This window comes from Vanessa cardui, chromosome 28, assembly GCF_905220365.1.
Source record: "Vanessa cardui chromosome 28, ilVanCard2.1, whole genome shotgun sequence".
In the NCBI taxonomy this organism is placed as follows: domain Eukaryota; kingdom Metazoa; phylum Arthropoda; class Insecta; order Lepidoptera; family Nymphalidae; genus Vanessa; species Vanessa cardui.
In genome coordinates this window covers 97991-119219 of record NC_061150.1, presented here as the reverse complement: position 1 = coordinate 119219, position 21229 = coordinate 97991, and the positions used below count along the sequence as shown (strand labels likewise).

At 36.9% G+C, this 21229-nt stretch overlaps 1 protein-coding gene across 1 annotated transcript in view; it reads right to left on the bottom strand.

Annotated features, from left to right (window-relative positions):
- The window catches only part of LOC124541398 (leucine-rich repeat serine/threonine-protein kinase 1), a 69111-nt gene that overhangs the window by 24364 nt on the left and 23518 nt on the right, over positions 1-21229 (bottom strand). The window contains exon 4 of the mRNA XM_047119251.1: positions 6835-6994. Coding sequence (XP_046975207.1) covers positions 6835-6994 — 160 coding nt within the window. The remainder of the gene's footprint in view (positions 1-6834; positions 6995-21229) is intronic.

Here is a 21229-nt window from a genome sequence, read left to right as displayed (position 1 = left end):
TCCCGAGTTGGCACCGGTCTTAACGCGTCTTTTCCGGCAATCCTACACATTAGGCGTCGTCCCGAATTCATGGAAGACAGCTTTGGTGCATCCGATCCCTAAAAAAGGCAACCGCTCAGACCCGTCCAATTATAGGCCTATAGCCATCACCTCCTTGCTCTCCAAGATAATGGAGTCCCTTATAAACTGCCAGCTCCTGCGGTATCTAGAGGAGAACCAGCTGATTAGCGACCGCCAGTACGGTTTCCGTCGGGGTCGGTCAGCCGGTGATCTTCTAGTTTACCTTACTCACAGGTGGGCTGAAGCAGTTGAGAGCAAGGGGGAGGCATTAGCAGCCAGCTTGGACATAGCGAAGGCCTTCGATCGTGTATGGCACAAAGCGCTTCTTTCGAAGCTTCCTTCCTATGGGCTTCCCGGGAAATTATGCAATTGGATTACCAGCTTTTTGGCAGATCGGAGCATCAAGGTCGTTGTCGACGGTGCATGCTCTGACTTAAAATTCGTCAATGCTGGTGTTCCACAAGGCTGCGTTCTATCACCCACTCTGTTTCTTCTGCATATCAATGATTTGTTGCAAATCGGGAACATTCATTGCTATGCAGACGACAGTACCGTTGACACCTTATACACCGGCCGCGCTAATATGTGTCTGAAATCGAGTCTTCATTAAACGAAGTCTCGAATTGGGGCCGGCTAAATCTAGTCCATTTCAACCCCAAAAAGACGCAAGTTTGCGCGTTAACCGCTAAAAAAACACCATTTGTCGTATCTCCACGATTTGAGAACATTCCGATAGCCGCTACAGGTAGTATCGGAATACTTGGCGTTGATATTTCGAGCCTCGTTCAGTTCCGCGGTCAATTGGAAGGCAAAGCCAAATTGGCTTCAAAAAAGCTGGGCGTGCTCAGCAAGGCGAGACAGTATTTCACGTCGGCCCATCGCCTTAAACTTTACAAGGCGCAAATTCGGCCTCACATGGAGTACTGCTCTCACCTCTGGGCGGGTGCTCCCCAGTACCAGCTCCTTCCATTTGACCGCATCCAACGTAGAGCGGCTCGAGTTATCGACGATCAAGCTCTTTCCGATCTCCTTGATCCTTTGGCTTTGCGTAGAGATGTCGGATCACTCTGCATCTTCTACCGAATTTTTCACGGGGAATGTTCCGAGGAATTGTTCGGATTAATCCCGGCTGCTGAATTTCACCTTCGGACATCTCGCCAAAATTCTAAGTTTCACCCGCACCACCTTGATGTCCGAAAATCCACAACAGCGCGATTTCTCAGACATTTTCTGCCTCGCACAACCACTTTGTGGAACCAGCTTTCGCCGGCGGTTTTTCCGAACCGATACGACATGGGAACCTTTAAGAAAAGAGCCTACTCCTTTTTGAAAGGCCGGCAACGCACCTGCAAGTCCCCTGGTGTTGCAGGTGTCCATGGGCGGTGGTAGTCACTTTCCATCAGGTGAGCCTCCTGCTCGTTTGCCACCTATGCCATAAAAAAAAAAAAAAAAAAAAAAAAATTACAATTATATGTATATGCATGTAAGTATCCAGTCGGGCAGTCAGCAAGCATAAATTCCTAAACTTGTTTATCGTCTACATAATCTTACATTGAATAATACGCCTTTTTTACCAATGCATTTTTTTAAAAATGATTTGAATTTATGAAACAGCAAAGTTAAGAATCTGAGTATGGTTATCAGGCTTACCTACCGTAGCACCAGTCTGTCTGCATTTCGTCTAAAATCACGACGCTATATTGACCCCGCGATTACCTTTAGTTAATAAAATTTGTACCGATTCAGATCACAGAAGCCGTGAGTTAATGCGCCTTTATTTATTGTTAAATCTCCAGAGACTGCGCGTACGGGCCTTTGTTATCTTAATTTTTTTTTTTTTTTTTTTTTTTTTAATTTATTTATCAGAAAAAGAAAACAATATTACAGTACAATGTGTTGATTAGCACTATAAAAAACCACAAAGGTTTGTCCCTAATGCTAAAATTTCACTGCGCTTTATCTAAATTAGGCAAGTATGATAAATAAGTGTTTAAAACGATCATTCTTAAGACTGTTGCAAATTATAACGACGACTTACTTAGAGATTATCTATAAAGTAGTTCTTCAATATAGACTTAATATTTTTTTGTGTTAATTTATTTTGTGTACTGTGCGGTAGATCGTTAATTAATCGAGGCACTAGGTACTCTGTCGTCCTCCGGCCGTAAGTATTGTTAGCACGTTCCGTGCGCAAGTGATGTCGGGTAACTGCCCGTGTTTGTATAGGATGTTCCACTTTTTGTCGTAAATTTGAGTTAAAAAATTGTTCTTTTAATAAGATATATTTAAATTGTTCGTGAACTGGTAATGTTTTACAATGTTTGAATAAACCTAATTCATTGTTATTATATTGATGTTTAGTAGAAGATGACACAATAGTTTTTAAAATTTTTAGCTGTAGTTTATATATCTTGTTTAAATATATGTTGAAAGTACGACCATAGCTACTTAAACCGTATTGAACGTATGCTTCAGGTAACGCATTGTATAGCATAAGTCTTACTTTGTAAGGAATGCGTCTTTTTAATACAGTAATATTTGCAAGAAATTGCCGTAATTTGTTACAAACTTCGTCCACATGATTACTCCAATTTAACTTGTTATCAATTGTCAGTCCGAGATACGTTTGCTGGTCAACTACATCTATAGGTGGGCAAGCACAGTTATCATATTTACCAATGTGCAAGCACTCGTGATCGTGGGCTTTTATATTCATGTTAGGTGTTTGTTTGATATAAGGTGATTTTATATGAAGTAGTTTAGTTTTAGCAATGTTTATCACAAGGCCTGCATCATGACACCATCTACTCAAGCTATTGAAATCAGCCTGTAGTAGCTGACATGTTTTGTTTGGATCACGATCCGCAATCATTAAACATGTGTCATCAGCAAACTGATAACATGTGCATTGCCCAATACAGTTGTTCATGTCATTTACATAAGATAAAAAATACAACGGCCCTAGAACCGAGCCTTGAGCTGTACCTTCAGTCATCTTAATAGCATCACTTTTTATATCATTAATTTTTACTGTAAATGAACGATTATTAAGGTAATTTGTGCACCAGTCTAGTAATGGTCCACGTACTCCACAAGTATTCAGTTTATGTCTTAATTGGTCATGATTTAAGGTGTCAAAGGCCCGCGAAAAGTCAATAAAAAGGACCAATATATGTTTTTTATCATTTAAGTGCCTATTTACATCATCGGTAAATTTAGAGAGAAGATTTGACGTTCCCTTTCCTTGTTGAAATCCAAATTGTTTTTCGTATATGATCTTATTTTTATTGTAGAAGTTATGTATTTGTTCACATACGTATTTTTCTATAATTTTGTTTATGGAAGATAGAAGTGTTATAGGTCGATAGTTAGAAATTTCGTTGCGTTTGCCTTTTTTAAATATAGGCCTTACACAACCTTTTTTAATCTGTCAGGATATAAGCTACTTTTAACACTACAGTTTATTAAATTAGCTATTGCCACAGATATGTTTTCCCCTATCATTTTAACATGGTTTAATTTAATATTATCATCCCCTGGTGCTTTATTCGATTTGAGACATTTTATAATTTTACAAATTTTAGAATTAGATGCTCTTTGAAAGTACAAACTAGAGTTTACTGGTTTTGAATGCAAACTCGCATCTAATAATTTTATTTTACATTTCGGAATAATTGTTTTTACTGCTTGCTCGAATCCCTTTGCGAAGCTATCAGCGAGAGCCTTAGTTGTTAATCCTTGCGATTCAAAAGCCTTTTGTATAGCTTCATCGATCGATGATGTTGTTCGGCCTAACATTTGGTTAATTATTTGATATATCTTTTTTGAATTACTAAAGTTATCTTTTATTCGACAACTGTAGTATGAGTTTCTTCGATGTTCAAGAACCTTATGAACTTTATTACGAATTTTATTATAATTTAGTCTTAGTTTTGGGTCATTTGGTGTCTTTTTCCATAAACTAAATAATTTGTCGCGTTAATTGCATAATTGATTTATATTAGTATCCATCCATGGCACTCTAAATAATCGCCTACAACTATTTTTATAAGTGTTATTTTTTTTGGAAGCTTCGAGAGCATTATAATATGAGTTGTAAATAAAATCAAGAATTTGGTTTGGGGAATTCATATCATTGGTTTGTGTCCACTCAACTTTTTTTAATTCACTATATAATATTTTATTATCAATATATTTTTTTAGATCATACTGTATATTATTTGTTTTCATAGTACTAACGCAGGTAAAAATAATGGCTCGATGGTCCGCCAGTACTAAGTCGATCGCTGCGCAGTATGGACTCAATGTTCGGAATCGAGCAAAAATGTGATCAATACAAGATTTTGTGACGATTTCTTTTTTTAATTCGATTCTAGTATAATCGGTGATTCCACACAATAATCCATTTTCGCTCAGTGTTTCGAGATATGAGTCTTTGTATGAGGAAATGCATTTTAAGTCTATATTTGTGTCACCGATAAGAAGAACATTATATTTTTGATCATAGTTTGAAACATACTTGCGTAATTCATTAACAAAAATAGTTCTATTTGACGATGGTGGTCTATAAATAGCACACACAATTATATCTTGGTTCTGATTTATTTTTAATATGCCGGTTAAGTTTTCAAATGTATTACTTTTGTACTGGAAGGAGGTGAATTTTAAGAAGTTTTTTGTGTAAATAATAATGCCACCACCTTTTTTATTTACTCGTAATTGTGTGTGCATATTATAGCCCGGTATATTATATAAATGGACAATATTTTCCGATATGCCAACTTCCGTAATAATTATCATATCAAGAGGAAAAGGACAATTGTGGATTACTTGAAGCAATTTAGTATAATTTTTAATTAATGATCTTATGTTAATATGTAGACATGAAAAGTTAAGATGCCTATTTATTGGCAGCTGTTTAAAAAAATGGTCAATAGAAGTACAATCATAGATTTCTTGGATAACGGACATGTTTAAAAATTTAAAATAATATATATATAGATAGATAGGCTGGTATGCTAATTAGTGTAATAAAAATTTATTTTTGTTTTTCGATGTTCTCAATGTCTTTTAAAGATCTAATATAGTAGATTTTACTATTACTTGTTTTTCTAGCACATACCTTTCCATCTTTACACCATACAAATTGAAAAGTTTTACCTAATTTCTGTTTAGCGTTATATAATAGGGTTTTTATATGTTTAGTTAAAGCTTCTCTAATGAATACACGATCACTGGCCTTTTCTTTAGCAATTTGCGGTAAAATTTGACCTACGGAAACATTCTTGACTTTATTAGCCGCTATCCATTTACTACATGCATCTTTAGACTTCATTTCTACTAGAATAGTGCAGGGCTTGTCTTTTCCACCTGGGACACGTTGGGATGACTGGATCTCGTTTTCATCTGTCTCGAGTTTTGAGGTTATGGCGTTTAATACTTTACCAAGTTCTGATGAGGAAAAATCGGGTAAGCCCGCTATTTCGATGGTCGTAGACAGTGCTTTTTGTTCGAATTGTTTAAAATCTTGTTCCAGCACAGCAACACGAAGTTCTAAATTTTTATTTTTGTTTATTAATTCCTGATTTTTATGTTCAAGGTCCTTAATTTTGCTGTTTTGGTTACTAATTGATTTTTCCATAGTATTAATCTGGTCACTTAAAAACTCGAGTGATGCTTCTAAGCTGCCAATCTCCTCTCGAAATGTTTTTTTAATTTCATGACTTATATCTTGAACAAGCTTTCGTGTATCTATAGTAGGATGGGCGTTAATAATGTGACCTACATCAGATTCTTCGTCAGCATCTTCATCGGGAATCATGAACGACGATCTGCGAGTCATATTTTGTAAACATTCCTCACAACTCCACTCTATACCCGTCGAGTTTCGCAGGGTATTAATTTGTTTATTAGATAAGTTGGAACAAGCATTTTTAGCATGAACCACTTTATTACATCTACTACACTCAAGACCTGGTGATTTTTTCGTAATATTTCTTTTACACACAGTACACTTTTTAAGCACCATATTAGAGGGTAGAACACTTTTAAAAGATATGCTAACACGTCCGTACGCGATGAGTTCAAAGTGCAGTCTCAATTAACAATAGCAGTTGAAATGTCATGTATCGCGTGCATACATTGCAAATATAAACACAGCAGTGCACTCGTATCAATTGTAATTAAGTTCTTAAGACTCATTATCGATTTGGTGATCTCCAGTGTAGTAAAGTAAAGTAACAGCCTGTAAATTTCCCACTGCTGGGATAAGGCCTTCTCTTCCATTAAGGAGAGGGTTTGGAACATATTCTACCACGCTGTTCAATGCGGGTTGCACATGTGGCAGAATTTCAATGAAATTAGACACATGCAGGTTTCCTTATGATGGTTTCCTTCACCGCCGAGCACGAGAAGAATTATAAACATGTGCTGAAATGGCCCAGTAGTTAGAACGCGAGCATCTTAACCGATGATTACGAGTTCAAGCCCAGGCAAGCACCATATATGTACTCCGATGTAGTTGTAACACCAATACTTACGGCACTTCCAGCTAGAAGAAATCTTTCAGCAAGGTCAAACACTGGCACAAATTGCCATTGACCCCAGCTAGTTTAAAAACATATCTAGAATCCGATCGCCGTAGATACTGACACTAATGGCAAACCCTCCATGAAATTGGAGATTTCTCGTTCTTTTGCATTTATTTACACTGGCTCACTTCAACAAACCCAAAAATAACTATAGAAAGTCTCTGTAGAATGAAAATGAACTCACACATATAAGAGCGTATTGGCGCCCCCGGGAGTGAGGTTGGCCACGATGCCAGCGGCCGAGCCGAGCTCCGTCAGCCTGGTCTGCAGCGCCGCCGCATCCCCGCGCACCACCAGCTCGCGCAGCTGGGCGTGCTGCGACACGCGCTCCCTCTCCAATGCATCTGGGGGCAAACAATTAACTTTTAAAACAAAATCATCATCATCAATCAACTAGGCTCATTAAAGCAGCGCTATGGTAGCACGAAAAAGTGATCCTGTGGCGGCCGCAGAAGAGACAAGGAGGTTACCCCTGGTCTTTTAGTGGGTATTCCGGGGTACTAGATTTCGTTCTGGGCATCGGCGAGTCCCACATACCCCACACTCCATGTAGGGATACGTGTAAATCGTTTTTCCAGCGAGATAGAAAAAAGTATATAAACGCACATCATGTTTGTTCGTCATGTCGAAAAGTATATTTAATCGAGAAGAACCGGCAAGAACCTTTATAGCTACTCTTTTCCAACATGTCAATGTCCAAAATTCAAAACTTGGTCATTGATTACTAAGTCATTACATACATTTCTTCTATCATTAATATAACCTTGGGTTCGGTAACATGCCTTATTTATTAACGTTTTAATAAACTCATGACATTTTTTATTACGTATGGCTATATATAATTCAGTATCAGAATCAAAGTACATCCCTTAATTTTGAATTATACGTCTATCGGTATAAAAATCATTATGCAATAGCTTTGTGTGGGTACCAGCCATTCATCGAAAATTCTAACGCCAAACAGAAATACATGGTATTATTGCGTTCAAGAGACATAACATCTTAGCTGCCAAGAATGGTAACACATTGGTGTGATGTAAGAAATGGTGGATATTTCAGTCCACCCACCATCGGCCATTTGCTCGTCCTACCTATCATATATACAGGGTTATTGGTAACTCGACGTATATCCATTTTATTTCGATTGATTTGAAATAATTTCCTTCTTTTTATGCATTTCCGGAAAAATAAGAAAACGGTTATGTTTTTTAAATAATCTGCAGGCCAAGTTTAATAATGATTTTTTTTAGTTTTTAAGGCATTTTTGAGGAAAAAATATCAAAAAAATATTGAAATAAATTCGATTTCCGTCTCGTATTTTTAAACTTGGACCGATCATTATTCTTAAAATATTGACAAATATCCAGTGCCTAATCGTTTTTTATAAAACAAAAGAAAAACTAGATTTTAATTGCTACCTTTTTTTTAACAAATTTTTGAAGTTGCATTTTTGACAAATTTTGAAAAAAAATAACTAAAAAACGTGATAACTCAAAAATGGTCCCTTTTGCACTATATATATGGGGATTAAAATTATTGCAAATAGTCCCCCCTATCACCTCCTAACGGATATACGTCGAGTTACCAGTAACCCTGTATAAAAATAGTAAGTTCGTCTTTCAGTGCGCAAACCACAACCAGCAAGGAATATAATTACGACAGTTAATCACGTTTTAAGTGACGGCCTCTAAAAGCGATCCACCTTTACTTTCTTTTAAATTACAGACTTTCACTTTAATGTTTCATAGTGAACACAATGCTCTCGCTATTTGTTTTACCGAATCTACTTTTACCTAGGGGAAGGAGGGGGGGGGGTGATCTGAAACCTCGCCTGGGTTCCCACTCATTACTTAACAGTAATACACAGTATTGTTCAGGTTTGAATACAGACATTCGCTACTAAGTTTCGAGTTTTGGTACTACTATTAGATGACGAATGAAAGAACTATTGACCAAGTAAACTCAAAGTTTTATTTCGAACAATGCCTTACATATCGTAACAAAGCGAAGATAATATAGCGCGATTTAAAATCCTACTAATGCCATCTATTAATGACAACTAATAAAAATAATTTAATTAACATAAACATGAACAACTGCATTGGTGAATTGTTATATCTAGGAAGTATATTAAGTTACCTACTAAGCTACTAATGCTTCGAAATGTAGACTATACAGAAGACTATACGACAAATAAAATGAGTTGTAACTCGTTTGGAACGCTTGAAATACAAAGTAATGTCATTTAAATACAGTCATACATAATAATATATCCTGCCTAGAAGCAACAAGTATTAGCTCCGAGATTGTTTGTCATTTACATAATCTTGTGTTGAATAATATTATGTTTTGTTTATGTTTACTAATGTATTTTAACAAATTATTTGAATTTATGACTCAGCAAGTTAAAAATATCTGCGATAATTTTATTACAGTTCCGTCTGTCCAAAGAGCCGAGATAGCCGAATGGTTAGAAGACGTGCATCCTAACCGATGATTGCGGGTTCAAATCCAGCATCACTGAATATTCACGTGCTTAATTTGTGTCTATAATTCGTCTCGTGCTCGGCGGTGAAGAAAACATCGTGAGGAAACCTGCATTAGTCTAATTTCATAGAAATTCTGCCACACGTGTATTCTACCATTAGTATTGTAAAAGCGTGGTGGAATATGTTCCAAACCTTCTCCACAAATGGAGAGGAAGTCTTAGCCCAACAGTTGGAAATTTACAGGCTGTTATTTTTTATCTATCCAATGTCTAATCGATAGGACAATTTACGATCAGATGACCAGTTTGCAGACCGTGTGTCAGTCCGTTGTAAATAAAAAATATTGGGATCAAACTTCAACTTATGTGCCATTCGTTAAATATTTACGTCATAATGGACCGAATTTCTGCCAATTTTAAACGCAGTTCAATAATTCTGCACAGACTTCCGGCGACTCGCATTATCAATGAGATAATGGCCTGAAGGTCAGTCTTGGACCACGGTGAGTGACGTGACTTGGACGATTGTCAACTGACACACTCGATCATAAAGGAGGTCGTTAGTAACATAATAACTTAATTCACATAAGGGGCATTTACTTAGTCTAGATAAGAAATAACTTATATAATAAGTAATTGTCGCTCACGACTTGACACGACGCTCGCATTTAGGGGATTGATTGTCATCTGTTAGGCAAAATAGTAGGCAGTCCTTCCTTTGCGTTCAAGTTTACTTCAAAGAAAATTTCATCAAATTCGATCCAGTGGTTTGGTAGTGAAAGAGTGACAGACAAACAGCGAGACGAATATACTTTGACATTATTAGTTGAGATTGAAGTTTACAAAGGCATTAAGCACGCTACCTGCTTGTGTTCTCATGCTAGTAACAAGCGTGCTAGTTACTAGATTTTTTTGATGGTATAGGTTGGGACGAGCATATTATGTGCCACCTGATGGTAAGTGGTCACAATCACCCATACACAATGATGCTGTTGGAAATATTAAGTATTCCTTACATCGTCAATGTGCCATCAACCTTGGGAACTAAGATGGTATGTCCCTTGTGCCTGTAGTTACACGGGCTCACTTACCCTTCAAACCGGAACACAAAAATACTGAGTACTGTTATTTGGCGTTAGAAAAACTGATGAGTGGGTGGTATCTACCCAGACGGGCTTGCACAAAGCCCTACTACCAAGTAAAGTAAAGATATATTCATAGGAGCCAATAGTCTTAGGAGCGGTTAACTGCTTACTGGTATACAGTAATGAATACGGCATAAAAGCCGATGCCATACGGGTCTGCTTGTATAAAATAATGTTTCCAACAAAAGTTCGATATCAAAATCGCCGATGAAAAAGTCAATCGAGTTTGTCATTTTGCAAAACATAACCTCACCTTAAACGTAAAAAAAAGTAAATTTTTCGTCTCATTGGCGTCTCAAGGGCATTTTTTAGTCTTGTACGATAATTTAAATGTTTTAAAGATTTATTTTTATCTTCTACTCCGAGATCGTAAAAGGTCAATCCGACTGATAAAATCTTTACAGCACCAAATATCAGTATGAGTAATGCTAAACTATAATATAGATTTCGGCAAGTCCGACTGGGTTCGTTTATTCTACTGCCAGAGAATTAATAATAATAAATAATTAAATAATGGACAACATCACATACATTACTCTGATCCCAATGTAAGTAGCTAAAGCGCTTGTGTTGTAGAAAATCAGAAGTATCGACGGCAACACAAATATTAGACAACATAGAAAAGTAATGAATTTTTCCGCATCGCCTCCGCCGGGAATCGAACACAGGACCCATGAAAACCGGTGTACACACTACTCGATGGTCGTCCAGTTAAACTTTCTTTTGCCTTAAGTTCACCAAATCGGGTATTTCAGGGTCAGACATTTCATGTAAAAGAGACAACTCTTTGGATACCATAGTTAGATGGTGTAAGAAATAAATTATATTCCTTATGACCTTATTTTTAAGTGTTGAAAAGGTGTAACCAATGATTTTCTTGTCGGTTCTTCTCGGTGCTAGCTTCACTTTATATATATATTAAATGACGATTCAAATTACTTATAAAAGCCTGCTGAAATAAAGTATATTTTGATTTTGATTTAAAACTCCACATCATTGGAAGTAGGCGAGCACCTAGTAACTTACTAAAATACATTAAAAAAAAACTGGTCTATACTTTTGCCATACCGAGCTCATTGACGGAGCCGAGTAATTCAGGGACGTAATCGTTTTTGCAGATTCTGTAAAAAGACGTAAGGCAAACTTTCGCTTCATATTCTGTAGCGATTGCCCAACAGTGGGCCATATTTCCTACCCACCTGCTTGCCACGGATCCTTAACGTCATCTATGAAGTACTGCGCGGCATCGTACGCATCGTCCGTTTTGTCGCAGCTGTCCTGTTGCTTGCTCCTGGTTGGCGAATTCGTCGGCGGAACTATGATGTGATTGGAGGAGCGCAGCCGGCGTAACATTTTGAATGGCCAATAGAGTTTAGCGATCCGCGCGTTCTCACTTTTAATTGCTTATTTTTAACACTTTATATTTTTATTGATTGTATTTTGAACACTTTTTTTGAACATTTTTTGGTTTTAATTTGTTGTTTTAAACTTCGAGTATGAACTTTGTTAACTTTTGTATATTTGCAACTGGAAAAAATAATACGGTTTTTTTTTAATATTTCAATTGGTTAATGTATTCATAGAGCGCAATTATTAATTTGACTTATGGTTAATTAATATCTCTTAGTACTTTCAATTTTAGATGTAAAACATGTTGTGAGAATAGTCTTGAGCATGAATGTGGATGCAGAGGAAGGGGACGACCGATGATGAATCACGAACGATGGATGGATTGTTTGGAAGACGATATATTTGGAGATAATGTTACTTGTGAGATGACGTCAGATTGGGAAGTATGTCAGAAAATGATATGCTGCGCTGACCCCAAGTAATTTGAGATATTGTAGTAATGTTTTTCTAAGTTCACCAAATTATAATCGTCATTAAATCAATTTGATTTTTGTGTCAACATTCGTCCACTTAATTCTAGAACGGCGGGAGTGCAAACAAACAGTATTGACCTTGAACAGATATGACGTCATCGGTCGGTCATTAAATAATCTGTGGCACCCATTATGGATTCTTGAAAAATTGTTATCAGAAATAAATTTAAAGCGGATAAAAGCAGTTAAGATAAATAGAGAGTAAAATTATTGAGACGGTTTCAATATCGCATGCATGTAAATTAATGGTTTGTTTTGGTTTTATTATGACACTTTTAACTGACTTTTTAAGAAAAGAGGTTATCAATTTGACATGTATGTAACATTGTTAAAATTGAATAACATTTGAGTATGATCAACCATTTATGTTTACAAACACGTGTGCTTAATTTCGTTAGCGTGTTTTTGTATATTTGTCCACGATTTTCCAAAAACGAAAACCAATTCTGGATACAAAATTTGAAGTCCAGCTACTCAATTACATGTAAAGCGGCGAGGCTACTACCAGATCATCTCGTTGTAATGTAACTATATCAATGATGATGTTTTCAAATTGTTTATATTCTAATTATGGACAGTATCATATAACCTATATATATTCATACATCAAGTGCTGAGATGGCGCAGTGGTTAGAACGCGTGCATCTTAACCGATGATTGCGAGTTCAAACCCAGGCAAGCACCACTATATATGTGCTTAATTTGTGTTTACAATTCATCTCGTGCTCGGTGGTGAAGGAAAACATCGTGAAGAAACATGCATGTATCTAATTTCATCGAAATTCTGCCACATGTGCATTCCACCAAACCCACATTGGAAAAGCGTGGTGGAATATGTTCCAAACCCTCTCCTTAATGAAAGAGGAGGCCTTATCTCAGCAGTGGGTAATTTACAGGCTGTTACTTTACTTTTTTTTACTTATATTCATACACGCTAAATACACTCCAGATATAAATCCGTGGTAGTATTAGTGTTGTTCACTTACGTCTTGTACGAGGAAGACCTACAACACGTGTTCAATTAGCGTTTAAAATAAATATCTTCCTTTATTGCCTTAGTATTGTAAAGGAGAACATAAAAGTTGATCTGTTTATTTTTCTCTCTTAATATACGGCTAGCAGAGCCGAGGTGGCTCGAGAGGAGACTATGAGCGACTGATCAGAAATTAAATTAAAAAATTTGTAACGTTTTTTATTCGCGCAAAAACGCTGTCAGTCATTGGTGACGTCACATTGATAAATACAACAATTGTGCAGGTAAGACTGGCACTCGTTCAACCATACCGAGTATAAATATTGAGGTTTCTTTGGAAAAAATATTACTATCGCTATCGTGTGAGCTGCATATTTTTTATGGAATAGGTTGGTGGACGCGCATGCAGTCCACTTGATGGTAAGTGGTAACCATCACCCATAGACAAAGACGCTGTGAGAAATATTAACTATTCCTTACATCGATAATGCGCTACCAACCTTGGGAACTAAGATGTTATGTCCCTTGTGCCTGTAGTTACACTGGCTCACTCACCCTTCAAACCGGAACACAACAATACTGCGTGCGTTTAGTGGTAGAATATCTGATGAGTGGGTGGTTCCCACCCAGGCGGGCTTGCACAAAGCCCTACCACCAAGTAGTGGAAACCAGTGTACCAAAAGTATGTGCAAATACTAGCATTAAAACTAAAAAAAATGTTTCTCGAACTGCCGGAAGATATTGAGATGACAGTTCTAGCCTATCTGGCGCCACACCATGGTTAAAATATACTAGGAATGAGTATCGCGTCGAAAATTCAGTAAGGGTTATTGGGACTATATACATATATTGAAGCATACTACTACCAATTATAGATTTAAATTCTCGTGGACTTGGGTCTCGAAACCGCCCGAATACATACAAATCCGGCTCAAAGGCAAATATATTTAAAAAATATTCTGCAAGATGTTTTCCCACGTGTAATAATGAGCCGAGATCCCGTTTGATAACGTATTAGTCGCTTCCGGTTCTCGTTCCGTCTGTGTTACTATTCAGATCTATTTGTAGTCACATTGACCTCTACTTACATACAAGACCTCTACTAAATTACAATTATTTAAGTTAAAATCGAATTTATATCTAAATATTGATACACTAGCGAATTATTTAGTATTATTAATAAAGAAAATATATTTTTTTTTTTATGACATAGGTGGCAAACGAGCAGGAGGCTCATCTGATGGAAGGTGACTACCACCGCTCATGGGCATCTATAACACCAGGGGGCTTGCAGGTGCGTTGCCGGCCTTTAAGGAAGGAGTACGCTCTTTTCTTGAAGATTCCCATGACGTATAAATAATATAATATATACCCCATAGCACCTAATAATATAATTTTCTACTAGTTAAAACATTTTTATAATTGCATAATTAGTTAATTTTGCCTCTCGATTTGTGGCCTTACATCTAATTTGATTACATAATCACATTAGAATAACCTACCATGTAAATCGCTTATATAATTAGTTAACCTAGCGCGAGCAAGCCAAAAGCGCACAGATTCGTTATATATGACATGTCGTAGCGCGTAACCAATATATAACACCTATATAATACTTTGGGTATTACCTAAACTTGCGTAATGATAAGGTTTCATGGTAATAATATGGGGCAGGTAGTAGATAACATATGTTCCACTGGTGGTAGAGCTTTACGCTAGCCCGTCTGGGTAGGTACAGCCCAATCATCAGTTATTCTTCCGCCAAATAACAGTACTCCGTATTATTAACTGATGAGTGGGTGGTACCTTCCCAGAGGGACTTGCACAAAGCCCTACCACCAAGTCATTTCATGTCGATCGATTGAAAATGAAGAGTCGATAGCATAACAACAGACACTTGAGTGTATATATTATTAGTAGGGATTCGAGCACGTCGCGTCGCGGTGATTGAGAAAAACCACAACGCGCTCGGAAGCCTGGCGGCGACCGCAGTACGAGCGTCGACTACTGGGGTTGTAGGACACACTATTGTCATAATCAACATGTAATACTTAACTCTACCTGCCTAGGTTGCTACTTCATATTAACACGGTATATAATATAACAATAAGTTCCTACCTACCTCATATAAACTATTGCAAAGAGTCTTGAATCGTAATTTCGAAAATCAAACCATTATTTATTATGTAGGCTCATAAAAGTACTTTTGACCAGCTACTACCGGCTCGAAATGTAGATTCTACCGAGAATAACTGGTAAAAAACTCAATTGTTATTCGTTTCAATAATTCGAATTACAGAGAATGTCAGTAAAGTTAAATTTATTTTAAATCTGTCACCAATTCCGAAAGTATTTTCCAGAGAGATTAATCGACAAGCATCTCAGTAGTTGCTCTGTTTAAGACAAATGAACCAAATAGTGCAATGATTAGGAGACATCCATTAATTTAACCGACGAACGCGAATTCACCCACGCAAGCAACACTGATTATCATGAGCTTAGTTTGTGTTTACAACTCATCAACGTCATCGTTAGGAAACCTGCACTGGTCTTATTTCCATTAAACTCCATCTCGCATTGGAGCGGCGTGGTGTTACCTCAAGGATAACACCATACAAGAATTACAGGTTGTAACTTGCTTGCAAAACCGCGAACAGGTATGACTATGGAAGCGAATACATTCCCCATGAGTTATATATTCGCTTCGAAGCCTCGTTTGTTACATTTATGTATGTATAAGATACTAGCGATCCGCCCCGGCTCGCACGGTTACTTGATATGTGTCATTATATTACAATTAAATTACATAAAATCATCATAAATTGTATCCTATGTGTTATTTTGATGTATAACCTATACAACAACAACAACAACAACAGCCTGTAAATTCCCCCTGCTGGGCTAAAGGCCTCCTCTCCCTTTAAGGAGAAGGTTTGGAACTTATTCTACCACGCTGTTCCAATGCGGGTTGGTGGAATACACATGTGGCAGAATTTCTATGAAATTTGACACATGCAGGTTTCCTCACGATGCTTTCCTTCACCGCTGAGCACGAGATGAATTATAAAGACAAATTAAGCACATCAATCAGCGATGCTTGCCTGGGTTTGAACCCGCAATCATCGGTTAAGATGCACGCGTTCTAACCACTGCGCCAGCTCGACTCGTATCACCTATATTACTGAAAAATTTCATCCAAATTCGTTAAGTAGTTTTCTAGTTAAAGAGTAACAAACATACATACATCCTCACAAACATTCGCATGTATAATATTAGTAGGATTGCACAACGAATTGAAATTGCACGACAGCTGAACTTCATCAGTACCTACCAGCCGACCTCGAACCTTACAAACAGACATTATGGAAAATACTTTACTGCAGTAGTTATTTATTGATTTTTAATGATTAACTAGTTTTCGCCCGCGGCTATGTTGACATGTTAGGGGTTGATTGTCACGTGTTGGGCACAAAAAGTAGCGTATATCCTTCCCTGGAGTTATTTTTTGCTGCATACCAAATTTCGTGAAATTAGATTTTGTGGTTTGGCAGTGAAAGACCGACGGGCAGAGTTCACATTTATAATATAGAATTATAGAAGAAATATAGATTAATGTACAATCTTGACATTTCTATTTAGTTTAATATAAGAAGTTCTCAAACTTATCAATTTTATTCGAAAGTAATCCTAAAGTTCGATGCAGCTTATGAGTGTATCAGTACTAGTACAGTAGTATAATACATTTTACTAAACCAATATACATAGAACTCATACGATTAGCGTTAGAGTATGTACAATTTAATTTATTTGTTAAATCTATAGCAATATTATAAATGTGAAAGTAGCTCTGTCTGTCTGGCGCTCTTTCACGACCAAACCGCTGAACCGAATTTGATGTAATTCGGTATGAAGCAAACTTGAACTCCACGAAAGGACATGGACTACTTTTTTTGCCTAGCACGTGAAACGTGAGCAAAGCCTATGACAACTAGTTCTACAATAGGTTACGGTTCAAAATCTTTCGACAGATTACAAACTCGCTAGATAAATTATAATCTAACGGCACCACAATTTAACGGAGACATATCAACCACGCAGCTAATGGACTTGACGCGTTTAATTAAACTTAACTTATCACCGTAATGAGATCAATAATACAACATTCCTAATTGAGGCATTTTCTTATGTCCAAACAACAACAGCCTATAAATCTCTCCCTTTGAGGAGAAGGTTTTGGAACATATTCCAATGCGGGTTGGTGGAATATACATTTCTATGAAATTAGACACATGCAGATTCTTTGCGATATTCTCCTTCACCGCCGAGCACGAGATGAATTATAAACACAAATTAAGCACATGCGTATTCAGAGGTGCTTGTCTAAGTTTGAACCCGCAATCATCGGTTAAGATGCACGCGTTCTAATCACTGGGCCATCCTGACTAATATACACATATGAGTGCTCGATATGTCCAAACGTAGAGTGAATATTTTCCTCCGCAGTGATATAATCTCGAGCGATTAGCTCGTGTCACTCCCAGCCAACGCAACAAAACCCGTTCGTATTGCGTCGGCTATAAATACCTATAAATTTTATAACGAAACACGAAACACGATTACCCAGAACGCTGGTGAATCTTTAAGGCATCGCGCACTTTTTGTTAACACGCTTTATAAATAAAAAAAAAACCTTTAAAAGGTCACGCTAGACTATACTTTTTCCATTCGTTAATGCGACCTCGATTGATAATTATACGTCAAATGTGGCTCAGCGCTGAACGCCGGTTCTTAAGTACTTAACAAACCGGACGATAATACCGCCGATAATTTGCCGATTCATAAATTCAAATCATTTGTCAAGATTGTATACGTATACATGTAGAGCAACGGTCGGCAACATGCGGCCCGTGAATGTTATGTAAAAAAGTTGACAAATATATTAAACTTACAGAAATAGCGCCTCAAATACAACCTCAGACATCACATTAAAATTGGTGTAAAGTCAGTTTCCTATTTAGGTCGTTTGCAGTTTTCATTTCTTTATTTTTCTCTTATTTTTCTAAGCCCAAAAATATAAACATAATGGAAGTATTATGTGTACGAATTTAATTCTGTATCTTTTAACAATTTTCAATAGCATTTTTCTTTTTTCTATGTAATATTAGTAATTAACACTAATTATGCGTAAGTATATTGGGCTTCTAAGGTCAATATTATGACGGCGGCCCGCCTACGGTTTATTTTGCCACCTTGTGGCCCTTGCCTACCAAAAGGTTGGCGACCGCTGATGTAGATAAATAAACAAAGCGCAATATTCAACACCAGATTATATAATGTCAAAATATACTTGTTGTCTTTCAGGCAGAATAAGCCTTTTTTTAATCAATGTATACACATTACAATTTTTGTCTGTCTGTCTGTTTGTTCCGGCTATTCTCTGGAATGGTTGGACCGATTTTGACGGGAGTTTCACTTTCAGATAATTGATATAATAGGGAGTAACTTAGGCTACAATTTTTTTTTTGTTAAATTCAAACGCTTACAAGGTCGCGGGCACAGCTAGTATTGTATACAATTGTATTTAACTAACATAGTTTTGTATTTTAATTTTAACTGATAAAAAATAGTAACTCCTATCAATTATTTTCCTCTAAATTCCGAACCGGTGGTAGCCTCATAAAACAAAATCAAAATTAAATTTATTTAAGTGGGCTTTTACAAACACTTTTGAATCGTCATTTAACAATTAAGTGAAGTTACCACCGGTTCGGAAAGTAGATTCTACCGAGAAGAACCGGCAAGAAACTCAATAGTTACTCTTTTTCAACATTTAAAAAAATACAGTCATGTTAGTTAATACAATTATTAAATTAATATATCCTGACTGGAAGTCAACAGGTATTCATTCCACGCCTTTTCATCATCTACAAAATCTTGTATCGAATAATAAGCGTTTTTTACCAATGCAAAACCACTTAATATTGTTGTTAAATGACGATTCAAAAGTGCTTGTAAAAGCCTACTTGAAAAAAGTATACTTTGATTTTGATTCTGACGATAAAAACAAATCTGGATCATCTCGATGTCTTCAATACAAAGTAATGATTCTATAAGAGAGATCTCGCAATTCAACCACAAAATGTAATATGTGTTACAATGTTACCGGTGAGATCGCGTCTCGTAGCGCGACCGCGAGACCGCGTGCTATGACGTGACGCTCGTCTGCTTGTAATCGCTGATTAAAACCAGCTCACTTCATCTCACTGAGGAACTCGGAAGTGTATGCTTGCTGATCGGGAGGAGCGTGAACAGGGAATCTTTCCGAGTACCGATGGAATATTCGCGTAGAGGTGGCCAAGTGGTTAGACCGTACATCTTAACCGATTATGGAAGGTTCAATCGTCTGCTTAATTTGTTTATAATTCAGCTCGTGCTCGGCGGTAAAGGAAAACATCGTGAGGAAACCTGCTTGTGTCTAATTTCAACGAATTTCTGCCGCATATGATTCCAGCAGCCAGCGTAAGGCAATGTTGGAATATACTCCAAACTTTCTCCTCGAAGGGAGTACAGACTTAGTCCAGCAGTGGGAAATTTGCAGGCTGTTATTGTTATTATTTATTTATTATTAACGTCAACAATATCCAAGCGACAGTGAACTTAAAGTTATGCTTGCAATATATAACGTTGTACACGTTATAGAATACCTCATTGAATTAATCTATATTTTTTATATTTATTTATGACATATGTTGGCGGACTAGCATATGGGTCACCTGTTGGTCAGTGGTTCATTAAGTTAGTAAGTTGGTAAACTCTACAGCATTCTCGGTAAAAAAATTAAATTGTAGACCGACGTGTATGACCTCTACAGTATATCGTCCTACACCACTCTACTTTAGGCTGATGCAGCCGATAACAAGACAAATGCTCTACTTGCAACATCACCCTGAGAAATGTCTCTGAGAAATTTAAATACTGACTATTATATGTATTCTCAATTTTAATTTGAGTATTTGTCACCCCTAGATTCCTTCGTTCTGTGGCTCAATCGCCAGGCTTTCGAAAGTAAACACTGTCAATCCTTGAAGTACAAGCTTCCTGCATATTGAATTTCATCAAATTCGGTCCAGTGACCGCGACAGAACGACAGGCAGATTGACAGTTACTTTCGCATTCACAATATTGGTATATAAATATATGTTCGTAAAGATATATCAAAAAATAAATTACCTTATTAAAATCTACTTTCATCAGTGACACTGATTACGTGTATAATTAAGTTCAATGCAACCGGAAATGTTATTTAAGACATTACGCCAAAAAACTGCGCCCGCCATCGCCTCGAGGAAAACAATCGCGCTGTTTCGGCAACATTCTTTTCCGCTGGAAAACAGACTTTCAAATGGTGTTTTCACGAGCGGCTTGGGAGGTGACGGCGACCGGCGACCAAACGTCACGGTACGACGCCTCCTCGATATTATTGAAGTGTACATTTGCTTGTATTGTCGCCATATTGTGTCGTCACTGCTGTCAATATAACCGGTTTGGTACGGTCAGCAGAATAGTTGTAAATAGTAATTATACAAAATATAAAAAAACTAATTGAAGAATGCTTTAAATTGAAGTAAAATTTGCCAAATGTTCCTCTTTACGAATTTTATTTTAGAGATTTTATTTTGGACAATAACAAACCAAAGCAGTTTTGTAGAATTGTTCCGATATAGTAATGATCTTTTTACATTTATAACAGGCAGGCGACATGGCAAATGGGGCTATTGAAAAATCGTTGTACCAACATTGACAACTAATTAATGTTCCTTATGGGCACTAGCTCAATGACACTTCAAATCCAAACACAACAACACTCAATTTTATAGCTGGTAGAATAGTTAACGCATAAAGTCCTACAAAATAGTATTAATAAATAAATTAATGCTCAACAAAACAAACAATAACAGCCAATAAATTTCCCACGTCTGGGCTTAGGCCTCCTATCCTTTTGAGAAGAAGGTTTGGAACATACTCCACCACGCTGTTAAAATGCGGGTTGGTAGAATATTATTAATTATTAATTAGTGCTCATTCATCTT